The sequence below is a fragment of the Halichoeres trimaculatus genome, unplaced genomic scaffold (genome assembly GCF_033239565.1).
Source record: "Halichoeres trimaculatus isolate MK-OKI-2021-1 unplaced genomic scaffold, fHalTri1.1 fHalTri1_scaffold_5, whole genome shotgun sequence".
In the NCBI taxonomy this organism is placed as follows: domain Eukaryota; kingdom Metazoa; phylum Chordata; class Actinopteri; order Labriformes; family Labridae; genus Halichoeres; species Halichoeres trimaculatus.
The window spans coordinates 3,970,009-3,983,227 of record NW_027437183.1 but is presented as its reverse complement, the minus strand read 5'-3'; the positions used below and the strand labels follow the sequence as shown (position 1 = coordinate 3,983,227).

Sequence of the window (13,219 nt, the reverse complement as noted above, 5' to 3'; positions counted from 1 at the left end):
GAGGAGCGTTGGTCCGACGTCATGCAAAACTGGGAGAAACGGCGGATGTTTGAAAGTATTGGCGCTATCGTCACTTTTTCAACGATTTCTTTTCTAGTTAGACTCTAAAAAACACTAGAATCAATCAGTAAGTATTTTATCTTAATGTTAGCAATAATACACACCGTTAATAGCTGGACGTTAGGCTTACGAAGCCACGCGCAGGATGCTGTCTCCATGGTGACCAGACTTAACGTTTAGCTGCTCCCGCTAGCTCTTTAGCCGCACAATTTGGTCCTACGCGTGAAGAAACCGAAGAAACATGTCAGCAGAGCTTCAGCCCTCTGTTCTCCAGAGTTTTGGGCTTTTTAAAAATAATGGTGCCAGCGTTTTACAAAATGAATCTCCGCTGAGGCAGTCAAACGTAACAGAAGCTACAACAGGAACAAGTGAGTTACAACAAATCTGTGATATTTAAAACCGGCTTTATTGACATATGTAGCTCCCAATTAACTTTTTTAGCTTTCTTTTCTTGTAGGGACTCGTGAGGTCTGCCGTCAGCAGAGATTTCACACCCTTTCACTGGATGAATTGAGGTATCTTGATCTGTTTAAACAATCACACAATGTAAACAACACGCAGATGCATGCAGAATGAAACTGCTACAGGCACTATGACTATGACATTTTACTCAAGTAGAAGTGAAAGTAAAAGATCTTTCTTTAAAATCTATTCAAAGTAGTGAGAACTTGGGAGTGAAGTGAAAAGATGTCAGTAAGAAATGAGATGCAAAAATGTCAGAACATCACTTCCTGTGCTAATAGTTAAAGTCTATCCAATGGGAGAGAATAAATGTGATAAAGACACATATTTAGGTTGAAGTTCCTGAATATTTAAGCTTCCTCGTTTTTATTTTGCACTTTGTGGAAGATCCCCACATCAAGAGTTCACCATGAAGTGTCCGGACTGCAGGACGGTTTGTTCCGATGAGAATCATGTTGTAGTTTACATTTGAGCTGACAGCTTTATTAAATCAGTTTTGACCTAAATCCTTTCTGTTTACGCTTTGTTTACTCAGTAACCAACTAAAAGTAAAATGTAGTGAAGTATAAAACTTCTCGCAAAAATGTTCAAGTGCAGGTCAAAGATCTGGACTTGAAAAGTGCACAAAATTCTAATTACGTACAGGGACTTGAGAAATTGTAATGAGTTACTTGAATTACTAAATGAAAGGCTAATGATTAGGCCTGATAACAAATTTTGCTAGACGATAATATTCCAAAATATTATTACCGATAAACGATTTTTTTTTTCATTTTTTCATTGATGTAATTATGATAAATGGGATAATAAAGTGAGTACACCATATCAAAAGCAAGAAACTTTAATTTCTTAAGAGTTTTTAACTGTAATTAAAAGGTCAGGATCTTTTAAATAAAATAAGTTAAACAAAAAATATAATAAATTTAACAAACAAGAAAGAGAAAAAAATACAATGAAAATGAAATGGACTCTCTTTTAGAAAAAAATATGTGTCAATGAAAATAATTAATACTAATAAAAAACAATAAAACATAGAACCTGTCTCTAAAGAAAAAACAAAACTCAAAAAAAAAAAAACAATAAAGACTATAGCCTAAACAAAAGGGAGATTATACAGTTCCTGAATTTTTCGTTACATGTACTTTTTCCCAGTCAATCCGTACTGTCTGTCAAACATTTTGAACATTTCTGGCTTTCAACCGTATTGAAGGGCTGCATTTCTGTGGCAATGTAGCTGTCTTTGAGCGCCCACCATTTGGCGCTTTTATTTCTATTTACTTTGCCGACCAAAAGCCTTAGTAAGAGCGGATTGTCAAAGAACAAGGCTCCACTGCACCTCCCCTTCTTCTTCTTCGTCGCCACTATTTTCAAACAAATGCGACATATCAGCTCGTTGGTGTTCATGAGCTCACACTTTGTTCATTCTGATAAAAAACAAAATTTTCCCACACTGGGACTGTGGCAGGCGGCTTAAGAACCGTATCTTTGGTGCCATCACACATATTAGCGTGTATTTCCTCCTTACCCCTCAGGACGCTCCCTTCAGCTCTCTCCGTGTGTACGAGTGAGCAGCCCCGTCTTCACCCCAAAGATCGCATTTTTGACAGATGCTCACTCTGCTATAACTCCGCTATATCCGCTATAGAACCTATGCACCCCGATGTTAGGAAAGATAGACGTAGTGAGCCATCTTCTCATTCAGCCTCTTTGGTGGAAAGAGAGGAGGAAAACAAACATGCATGCACGTGTCCGTTTATCGAGGCTGGCAAACTTACCAAGGAAGTTTTTATTTATCGTTCGGTTAATTGGTGACAGGCCTACTAATGATGTATCTCTACGTTTACCAGCCAGTTGGGTGGTAAAATTATGTTTCTTTCTTTCAAATATGACTCTGCTTTACTCCTCCATCCTGTCCTTACAGCGAAGAGCTCGATAGGCGCACCAAAGAAACACAGCGGCTTCAAAATGAGGTTGAACATGCAACCAAGCTTACTCTGGAGAGGTTCGGCTGCACTTACAGCACCCACAGCTCACCTGGAAAAAGCTCCCACAGCCACAGCTCTGATGTCTGTAAGTACAAGCGGCTTCCACTCATTTACTTCTGTATAAGATGTCAGAAAGATTTACAAATAAGCCTTCTTGTTGCAACATATGTTCAAACTTACTTTAAAATATTTGTGTTCATGTCCTGTTTTGACAGACAACTCACCTGGGAATTCCTCCGTTCTTTCAACGCCGCAGCAGCAGGCATCAACACAGCCGCTGGTCTGTGACCTGGAGAGTCTGAGCCAAACAGGAGCCCAAGAGGAGGCGTTAGAGCGCGTAATAGACGACTGTTTGCAGCAGCTGTCTGACTTACAGCTCAGCAAGGTTCTGCTTCCACACAAGACGGGGATATTTTCAGTTTCATGCAGCCCGATGATGAAATTCTTTTTTATGATTTTACCCTCTTAAACACAGACTCCTGATCTCCCTGAACAACAGACCTTCACTGTGGACAGAGCCATCATGAACCTGCAGACTAGATTACAAGAAGTCCAGCTGGAGAGGGACGCCCTGTCAGACCTCAGGTGATCACACTAATAAAATAAACCTTTACACAGAAAGTGTTCAATCCTTTTGACCCACAGATCATTTCATTTGTAGATTGAAGGATTCAAGGACGCACGTTCATCAGATGGAAAAGATGCTGTGCATGCTGGAGGAGCTCCAAAGCATCAAGAGGGCGGGGGACCAGAAGCTGCGGGAGACGGAGGAAGAGACGATGGCGCTTAACCAGAAAGTAGCAACACTGGAAAGAAATTTAGAGGAGATGTACAACAGGATGTTATCTGATGAGAAACAACACGGACAAGATTTCAGTTTTTCAAATCAGCTGAACCGGGCTGCTGATTTAACCGAGGGTTCAAGAAACGTAACAAACAAACTACAGGAGGGACCATTTTTAGTAAGTAAGTTACAGATCAATTTCAATACTTTTCCTCACTTAATGACTAATATTTTTCTGTTTTATGGCAGTCACAAGAACATCTAGGGAGTGGAGAAAGCAGAGGAGCAAATAAGCCAAAAGAAAGGTAATTTATTTAAAAGTTGCAACACTCAGCTGAAGTTAAAGAGGGGGTATTGTGCTTTTTTTTAAGTCTTTGCTCCGTCCCTCCTGGCACCTCAGTCCAGAGCTGTTTGAGCACTTTCTTCTGATCTCTTTCAGGATTGAAGACCTGATTGCGTGCCTCGGCCAGGAGATGGTGCTGTTGACCGACAAACTGAGCTCATCACAAAACGACAGCGCCAGTTTGAGTGTGAAACTGCAGATGTTAAAGTGAGTCATACTCAAAGATCAGACAGTTTTCATCTCTGGATAATAATGTTTTAAACCTCTCTGTTCAGGGGACTTGCAGAGAGACACACATCACTGCAGCAGTGTCAGGTCCGTGACCTGGAGTCAACCATCTGCAGCCATAAAGATCAGGTGAGGAAGAATGAACTCTAGCATTAAAACGACTGCTGTTTACTCACTTCACCTGATACTGAGATCTTATAACGTATAAGATAATGTAGAAAACACTCCTGATGTAACCTCTGTCTCGATACCTTCCAAGAATCAAAACCAGGTTTTCACTCTCGGCTTTGTGAATGTAATTTATGACACTTGCAGGTGCGTCGCCTGGAGCAGCAGCTCCTTCAGGCTCAGTCCCAGCTGGTGGACGCCAAAAGAGACAGAGAGAGATCTTTACTCCAAGCAGAGGAGCTCCAGTCCAGAGTCTGCCAACTTCAGGTGCTGCAGAAAACCACAATGAGAAAACAGTGTTTTTATTTTTTGGTTTGTTTCCCGTAAATCCCCTCGCTTGTGTTCAGGAGAGGTAACCTAAATGTTAAAGCGTCAACTGTAGCTTCAGTTTTGTGTGGCCAAATGATTATGTATTGGTAACTGGAGATGTTTAATCTTCTAGTCAAACAGCTTCCGACGCCGGTAGGAGACAAAGAGGATTTCAAGGCTCAAAAGGAGGCTTTGTTTAAAAACTCTGACACAGAACACACTGCTTTACATGGCAAAGGTGTTTTTTTTTTCACCAAAATTCTGTTTAACAGGGGTTTTCCTTCTTTTCTTTAAGTAAAACATGGATATGATGCAGATTTTCAAACCTCTATATGTTCATGTGTTGGAGAAAGCGCTGAATCCGTCCGTGAACTGATTAAAACAGTCTGTTCTTGGGTTTGTGGAGCAGGAAACCTTTAAGGGGGTTGAAATAATCTTGAAAAAGTCTCCCTTTCAGATATATGCCTGATCATAATCCACACTGTAAAATGAGAGTATCAGCGCCAATATAGGTTTTTCGAAATGCTAGCCTCTTGGTAGCTTCCTGATTGGGTTGAGCAACACTGGATTGATGTACGGCATGTCCAAGTCTCTATGACAAACACCACGCCGGCTGATGAAGTTTAGCAGTGAGAGGAGTGATCAGCATTTTTCTCTGCTGAAAACCATTTCTGTGATTAATTTTGTAGTGATGGTGGACACTGGAGCCTAACTGTCAGACAGAAAAAGGACAGAAGAGCAAAAGAAAGATAAACAGGAGAGAGATAGAACACAAGCTAAAGGCTAAAACACGGGCTAAACTGTTTGTGCTAATGTCCATTCGAACTCACAGTCAGCAGTTATTCTGCAGTGATCTGTTCAAACTTGAGATTCTATCAATAAAATGAAGAGTGAGGTTACGTTAGCTCTGATTGGTAGATGACTGGCAGGACATAACCAGGATTCACTAACGTTACAAATTACAGACACGTCTCACAGATCAGGCTGTCAGAGCTACGCATGGACTTCTACGTATGGTAGTTGGCTTTGTTGAAACATTAACCAACTGATACATTGTAGCAGGGGCTACTAGTAGCCCTACATTTAGTCAGCTACTGATGTATGGTACAAACTTACGCTCGCTTGATGTCACGTTTCAAACAACAAAGCTACGCAACTGTACTAATGAATACCTTACCTCGTCATGTTGTATCCAGTTAAAAGTTGAAAGACTCGAACAAAGAAAATTTGAAAACGGAGGCTGAGATGGGGGTTTTTCAAAACACTTATGAGAGAGAATGGGGACTTTTATTTTACCTGAAAATCATGCAAAGACACTACAGGGACACCAGAGGGACAGAATAATACTCCCTATTTAAAGTGATACTCTGGGATGGAACAAGTTGGGTCCTATCACAAGGTTTAGGGCAGAAATTACCCCTACAGCAGTGTTTTTGTGCAGCAGAAGCCCAGAGTGCACACACCAAACACCCCCTCCCTGCTCCTCTGCAGGTTTCCTCTGCACTCGGACGGGGCCATATTTTACTTGACCAAAAACACAAATAAACGGACTCCCACCGAAAAAATCAGATATCGGTCTGCATTCACGCTTTATTCAGAGAACTTTCAGCGCGTTACTTTCACACAAAAACACCGCTAAATAAGGCTCTAGTTCGGCATAGTTCATCGAGGACTGATACACTAAGCGGTGAGGGCCTCGTAGCCAGCTGTGGCTCTGCAGCGGAGGTAGCGCCGTTTTACGACACAATGAGAACTAGAGCCTTATTAAGCGGTGTTTTTGTGTGAAAGTAACGCGCTGAAAATTCTCTAAATAAAGCGTGAATGCAGATATCAGATTTTATCAGTGGGAGTCCATTTATTTGTGTTTTTGGTCAATTAAAATACGGCCCCGTCCGAGTGCAGAGGAAACCGGCAGAGGAGCAGGGAGGGGGTGTTTGGTGGGTGCGCTCTGGGCTTCTGCTGCACAAAAACACTGCTGTAGGGGTAATTTCTGTCCTAAACCTTGTGATAGGACCCAACTTGTTCCATCCTGGAGTATCACTTTAAGATGGAAAGGTGACACTTTTTGGTTTAAACCTTTTTTACCCAAGGTAAGAAGGTAAAAAGACAAAATCAGCAAAGGTGTTGGAGGCATTGCTTTGTCCTGAGGAGGGCGCCAAAATTAGCATGATCACAAAGTTTCTCCCAGGTGCTTTAAGTATTCTTTTATCACCCTTGGTAAGTCAGCTGAAACCAACCTGTGCCAGCTAACGGACAAGAAGCATGACAGTTTGCAGTCAAGAGAGCAGTGACCTGAGGTGGACTTTTTTATCCCTGCCTCAGCTGTCTCAGTTTCTGTGTGTGTAGAATCAGGTGTTCATACAGATTTATGTAAAAAGCACAGAGCCGTCTTCTCTCCTGATGCAGATGATGTTTCATAAGTTTATTATTAACTGGTCTGTGGGAATCTAACCATCCCACTGTGCCGCCGGCTTCGTCCTCCAGAGGTGCGGTGAGCAGCAGCAGTGTGAGCTTCAGGAGGAGGTGAAGGTCCTGAGAGGACAGCTGGAGGCAGCCAGGGAGCAGCTTCAGAGAGGCGGGGAGGAGAGGAGCTGCCTGCAGGTCCTGCTGGAGCAGAGGGCTCAGGAGGGGAGGAAATCCCAGGAACTCCTGCAGGAGAAAACCAGGGAGCTCCAGCAGAGGCTGCAAGAAACCCAGCAGGTACTAAACCACAGCTGAGATCATGTGTTCAGGATCCCATGAAACGTACCGCTCAGATTATCAAGATCCCTGAACGTCAGATTTAATGAAATACGACAATCTTTGAAGTTTTTAGTCAGGCTGGAAGTGGCTCAGACACAGAACCAGATCCTGCAGGCAGAGGAGGAGACCCTGAGGCTGCAGCTGGATGACCGAGACAGGAAGCTGGAAGATTTGAGGTTAGAGATGGAAAGCAGCATCCAGATGTCAGCGCAGCACAGCTGTGCCATCAACAACCTGCAGCAGGAGAACAGCCTCCTCAGCAACCGGCTGAACCAGCACAAGCAGGACATGGAGCAGCTCAGGGTCAGGACGAGGACTTATTCACCTCATGGTGTGTGTTTACGCCCTCACTAACTTTCCTCTCCTCCTGTTTAGGCCGAATTAGAGCAGAAGAAGTCGGAGCTGGCTGCAGCTGATCAGGAGAGACGGCGGTTTAAGGCCGCAGTGGAAGAACAGAGTCAGCGAGTTCAGGAGGAAACGCTCAAGAAGCAGCAGCTCAGCAAGCAGCTCCTCACCCTCACAGGTGAGTTCAGCTTCACTCCGGACCCACCGGACAAATAAACCACCTCGTCTTTACCCAATGAAATCTTTCATCCTCCATGAACTCAAAGACTTGGAGTGTAGTCAGGCCCTCTCATTCACCGGGGGTGACACGGGGATGTTTCTAGAAAGAGTTCAGGTCTCACGATCTTCAGCCAAACCAAATGATCTTTTTGTCCCGCTGAGCTGAGAAAACAAAGAACCATGTTCGGTGTGTTTTCACAGCCCACCCAGCCCTCCTATTGTAGAGAGTGTGTGTTTGAGAGTGTGTTTCCTACAGCAGGTTGTAATATATGTGTTTATTCGGGCATGATTTCAGAGGAGCACCGGCAGCTGCAGCAGCTCCACATCCGTACGAGCGAGGAGCACGAGGGCGCGGCGCTGGAGCTTCAGAGTCAGCTCAGGAACACCCATAAGGAGCTTGACCGGGTCAGGAGCGTCCTGAGAACGCTGGAAGGAGCCGACGGACACGGTTAGATTCACCGCAGGTTTTAATTAAAAGATCTGAAGTACAAAGAAATATTCTGACTTACGCCCAATGTGTGAAGCGGTAACAGCTCTTCTACAAAAATAATCCTCCTCCTCTGCATTCCCGTCTTTGAGATGTAATCTGTGAGACTATCCGTCACTGATATGAGGAAGCCTCTCCAAAATTAAAGCTCTGTAGTTTGATAGATGATGAACATGATGTTCCTTCTTTCATTTGTCAGTTTCTTTGGCTCTTTCTGCTGCAGGCCTCCAAGTAGCCATGGAGATGCAGAGGAAGATCACAGCCAGGAGGGAGCAGATCGACTCCCTGCAGGGCAAAATCCAACATTTGGAGGAGACGGTTGAGAAGCTGCAGCAGGTACAGAAACTGTAGATCCAACCTGTTTTAGCAGCTTGGAGATCGTTTAATCTCCTTCTGTCTTCCTTAGTTTACATCCTCTCAGTTTGTTTTCCACATTACTTTTCAAAGAGGGATAATTTGTTTATCAACAACTACGGATGTGTGCGCAACTTGGGTGCATTTTTAAACTAAATATAACCACCTATACAGATAGCAAACGGCTCCCAGGTTTGTGAAATAGCAGTGAGTGGACAGAAGAGATCAGCAAGTGGACAGATATTAGCTGGAGAAATCCGGCGTGTACCCAGAGAGGAGTTTAAACACACAACTGTCAGTCGATGCTCATGACTGCATTATCCGAGGACACTTACCAGACTGTGGCAGACCAGGATGTAAACGTGTCAATAAATCAGAAACCCTCCCAGACCAAAAAGTAGCAAACAGACTGCTGAGTCTGAGACCAGGTTCATAATAAAAGAACCAGAAAACTACGTCCAGAGTTAATTATTCACCTGCAGACGTCGCTGGTGTTTCAGTGTAAAGTGTGACCCTGTTAACTGGTGACTCTCAGCCGTTAATCACTGATACTGTCCGCTGAGAGTCACCAGTTAGCATGGTCTCTATCAACTCCAAAACACCGGTTGCTCTGTAACGGTCAGAACTTGATAGACGTTGCCTCTGTTGTATAGTATCGTTTCTAAAAACTGACCACAGAACAACCGAACATTGACGTGACCATGATGTAGACCAGAGGTCGCCAACCCATCGATCGCGATCGACCGGTCAATCTTTGAGGCTTCCCCATACATCTTGAAAATTATAGAAAAATGAATCACCCCGCATCACCCATTTTTCCTCAAGCCTTCAATGGGTAGATCTTTCATTCACGCTGGTTGAGTTTAGAGTTTTTGGGCTCAAAAAGGTTGGTGACCACTGATGTAGACTGAGAATCCCTCTATAGGGGGATTATCAGCATAAAAATGTACAATAAAATTTGTTGAGTTTCTGCAGAAAGTACAGAGCTTTAGCTTTATATAAGTAGTCTGTGCACAGTCCAGATGTAGTTCAGTAAGATGTGCAAGATAGACTTTGGTTTGGGTTGTGACCTTGACTGAAAATGTAAAACTACACATCATTTAAAACATGATGTAGTTCAGTGTCATAATTAACATTTTATTAGATGAAAGCTGGGTCACATAGGGATGGGTACCTTTCACATTTGAAACAATATGGTAACGATGCCCAGTACCTGGCAATCGTAACCGGTACTCAACGGTACCAATTTTTGGTACTTTTTTTGTGTTTATGTGGTAAAAAATATCAATTTGTTTAGTAATGAAGTCTAATTTTTTCCAGTTTAACATATGCATTCTTCAATATATAACCTTGCAATGCTGTGATCATGTCCAGCATGAAAAAATGCCTACTCTTCCACTTCCTCTACCTATAAAAGTACCTAATTCGGTACCTATCCCTAGGGTCATATGAAAGTGGATCTCAGGCCTGACAACATCACTGTTTACTTGTTAGCTTTTTCATGCCTCTTCTGTTTTTTATCGTCTTATTTCTAATCTAAGTTGTTTTTAACAAAGCAATCAAACGTATAGTCTAAACTTGTGCATTTTCACGTATCGACACCACCGTCTCTGCGTCCCATCCAGGAGAAGCGCCAGCAGAGCCTTCAGCACCAGCAGCAGCTCCAGGACCTGACATTCATCAGAGAGGAGAAGAGACAACTGCGCTGTGAGCTTGAGGTTCTGCGCTCCAAAGACAAACAGCTGAGGGAGCGGATCAGCCAGCTGGAGGCCATCCTCCACAAGGTGAGGCCCAGTCACACCTTCATTCAATGAAGCCTGGATAAGATAAATGACTGAAATGAGATTTGTTTTTGTTTTATGTGTCTCCTGGAAGATGTCAGAGAGCTTTGCAGACTGTCAGGACTTCATCCAGCTGCAGGAGCAGGATTTCTTCCGACTGAAACTCCAACACGCCCTGGACCTGAAGGTAGAACTGAGAACATTTTGTGTAAGACAGAGGAGAAAGGTTTAACATCCAGACTCTACATTGCTGTTTGTTATTCTGTCTTTATCTTTAAAGAGACCGGAGTGCATATGATCAGCTTTTTATCTCACCCTCAGGAGCTCCAAGGTCAGAATGTTATAGCTTCAAAAGTCCCTCCACCTGACCCGGGCTCCCCGTCCTCATCTGGCCTCCCTGCTCCACCCTCCTCCCAGCACGCCTCCAACGCTCACGTAACGGTAAAGTCAGCGTTTCTCTATAACTCCTGTATATCTCCTGCAGCCCGGGGCCAATAAACCACATGTGTGAACCATTGTTTGTTTGGCTGAGCTCAGCAGATCTGCTGCTCCTTCAAATCAAAAACACGCTCGCCGTTACATTCCTGTGGCAAGACGAGAAACCTGACTGTAAATCATTTCCAAACAGTAGCAGCAAACTGTTGTGTTTGCTCTTTGTCACAGATCGTTCTCTGTGTTCTCTGGTGCTGCTGTCTCCAGATTTATATGCATCAACTCTGTGTCTCCTCAGAAGGAGAGCCCCCCCGTCAGGATGATTTCAGGAGACCACAGACCACACACAGAACACACCGCCGCACGCTGCAGCTTCCTCAGGAGGAGGTCTGCGCCGGAGAAAGAGCATGTAACCACAGCGTACGTTCCCACACACCGCAGGGATTAGTTCGTACCTCGGGCTGGTTTAGGTCACATCTGAGAATCATGTGATGCTGCAAAATGAGCAGGAAGTCCCTTTAGACCCTTTAGGGAACTTTGGGTCATAAGAATCCACCTTTAACCGGACCTTTTTGATGTTAAGTAATATTTAACTGTGTTTTTTTTAAGTGATAAAGACAAAGCTGCCTCAAGATTAAGAAGAAAAACCTGCGGCAGGTAGGACATGAACCCAAAAACCCCTCAAGCTGTTTTTGTTTGCGTGCTTTGAAAATGACCTGCATTTTGTGAGGCTGTGAGATAATCACACCGTCGTCCCACATGACCCTTTTACCCCTCATGCAACATGCAAAGCGCCTCAGACTAAGTGCTCTGTCATGCATCTCCTCTGCTTGTGTCAACACTTTCAGCAAGCCACATGTTCTCAACGGAAAAACAGTCAACGGCGAATTCTCCAGCGACAGTGAGTGTCCAGAATGAAGAGCGAGTCGACTTAAGTTTCCTGTTTAATAAAGAACATCATCAGAGCATTAATGTTTGGTTTCTTTTAAGGGCTTTTAAATTAACAAAAACACACAGTTAAAGGACACCAAATTGTGAAGCCCTGTCAGTGGCTATTTTTGCTCCTCTGACATTTACATCCCAACTCCAGGCCGTGCTATTTGGAGTCCGGCTGTGGGGAAGTACAGTTCCTCCTTACAGATCCTCTCACTGGGCCGGAGGTCACCCGTCCACTGTCTTCTGACCTCTGACCCACATTGCCACCAGTGACCAACACAAGAAGACACAGCAGACCTGAGGCTGGCTCCTCTTATCAGTGAGTTCACAGTGAAATATACTGGTGTTGTCGGTAGGATGCACTGAGGTAGCTTCATGCTTGTTTGAATACATTTTTATTGACTGATCTCTTCACTTTTTGTCTTTCAGAAAAAACACATTTTTATTTTAAAAGCTCCTGAAATGATGTTCCAAACAACGCAGCAATCAGGTGTATTTCTGTAATTTATTTAAATAAAGTTTTAAGGAAAAGAAAGGTGTTTGAATGTTTGTCTATTACAAAAATTGACTTCTTGTCATAATCAAATCTAGGCATCATTTCCCTGACAGTAAGTCCTGCCTCTCCTCTCACACTCTGAATCATCAATGTTCCCTTTTTCGCTGCTGAATCATTCAAAAATGATTTAATTTTTTTTCTAAACGCTTCTTCTGTCCCTATTTTTACAGTCTGATTGTGAAGAATCAGGTCTTTTGAAACCCTTCTTCCCTCTTTAGATCTATTCTCTCCACGCCTTCAGTCCATTGAGGATTTCATAACTCTTGGCCGCTATACTTACAAACAGCTGCTTCAAGACCTCATTCTGTCAGCGGGACAACGTGTTGATTAGAAGGGAAGAGGACAGGAATTGTCTGGAGGTTCAGCAGATGGTTGTCATGATATATCACAAAGCTCAGCTCCACTGGTTGCCTCTGTGATTCTTCTGTGTCAGTTTTCTTCCATGTTGTGGTGTTCAGGTTCTTATCAGTTGGTATTTTTACTGTTCTTAGACTTAAATTCAAAAACTTGTGATACTGTTAGATGTTTGAGATATCTGCGGGGTCAGGTCCAGGAATGAGATGAATTCATAGCTTTGTAAAGAATTTTAAAGTCAGACTACTCCAAGTCGTGCCCTGAAAAACTCCTTCTTTTGAGTGATAGTCTGGAAATAATTATTATTTCCCAGAACATACATCAGATACAACATCAAATACCACGTGTTTTATCTTATCTATTCCTGCCTTGACCTCTTCCTCCTCCTAGATTCTGAGTAATCGCCTCCCCTCATACGCCTGATATGCTCTTTCTTCACATTAGTTCAGTCAAAGTAAACAAAACAATAAATAAATTAAAGACTGACAGGAATGATATTGGATATATTACACATACATATTGTCAAGTTAGTGCTTTGTATGTTATTTTACACTTATTCAGTGCAATTTTTAGATTAGTTAAAATTTTACTGACATAAAAGTGGATTTAAGAGAATTAAAGCCTCAGAAAAAAAATTGCTCACTGCTCACAAGCAGTTTTAGTTTGTAAGCTAG

At 43.1% G+C, this 13,219-nt stretch overlaps 1 protein-coding gene across 2 annotated transcripts; it reads left to right on the top strand.

Moving 5' to 3' along the window:
* On the top strand, window positions 1-11,954 carry LOC141790638 (coiled-coil domain-containing protein 158-like). 2 transcript variants are annotated; one of them, XM_074670652.1, is made up of 23 exons: window positions 1-127; window positions 254-428; window positions 518-575; window positions 2,444-2,592; window positions 2,723-2,892; window positions 2,983-3,092; window positions 3,169-3,469; window positions 3,541-3,596; window positions 3,731-3,841; window positions 3,910-3,991; window positions 4,178-4,297; window positions 6,824-7,039; window positions 7,148-7,384; window positions 7,457-7,604; window positions 7,941-8,093; window positions 8,356-8,468; window positions 10,112-10,270; window positions 10,362-10,454; window positions 10,589-10,708; window positions 10,998-11,119; window positions 11,309-11,356; window positions 11,548-11,600; window positions 11,790-11,954. In XM_074670652.1, the coding sequence occupies exons 2-23, from the start codon at window positions 302-304 to the stop codon at window positions 11,906-11,908; spliced, it is 2,865 nt and encodes a 954-aa protein (XP_074526753.1). In that variant the 5' UTR covers window positions 1-127; window positions 254-301; the 3' UTR covers window positions 11,909-11,954. The 2 variants fall into 2 exon arrangements, with proteins under 2 accessions (XP_074526753.1, XP_074526752.1); XM_074670651.1 differs by having other exon boundaries at window positions 1-428.
* The last annotated feature ends 1,265 nt before the right edge of the window (window positions 11,955-13,219 follow it).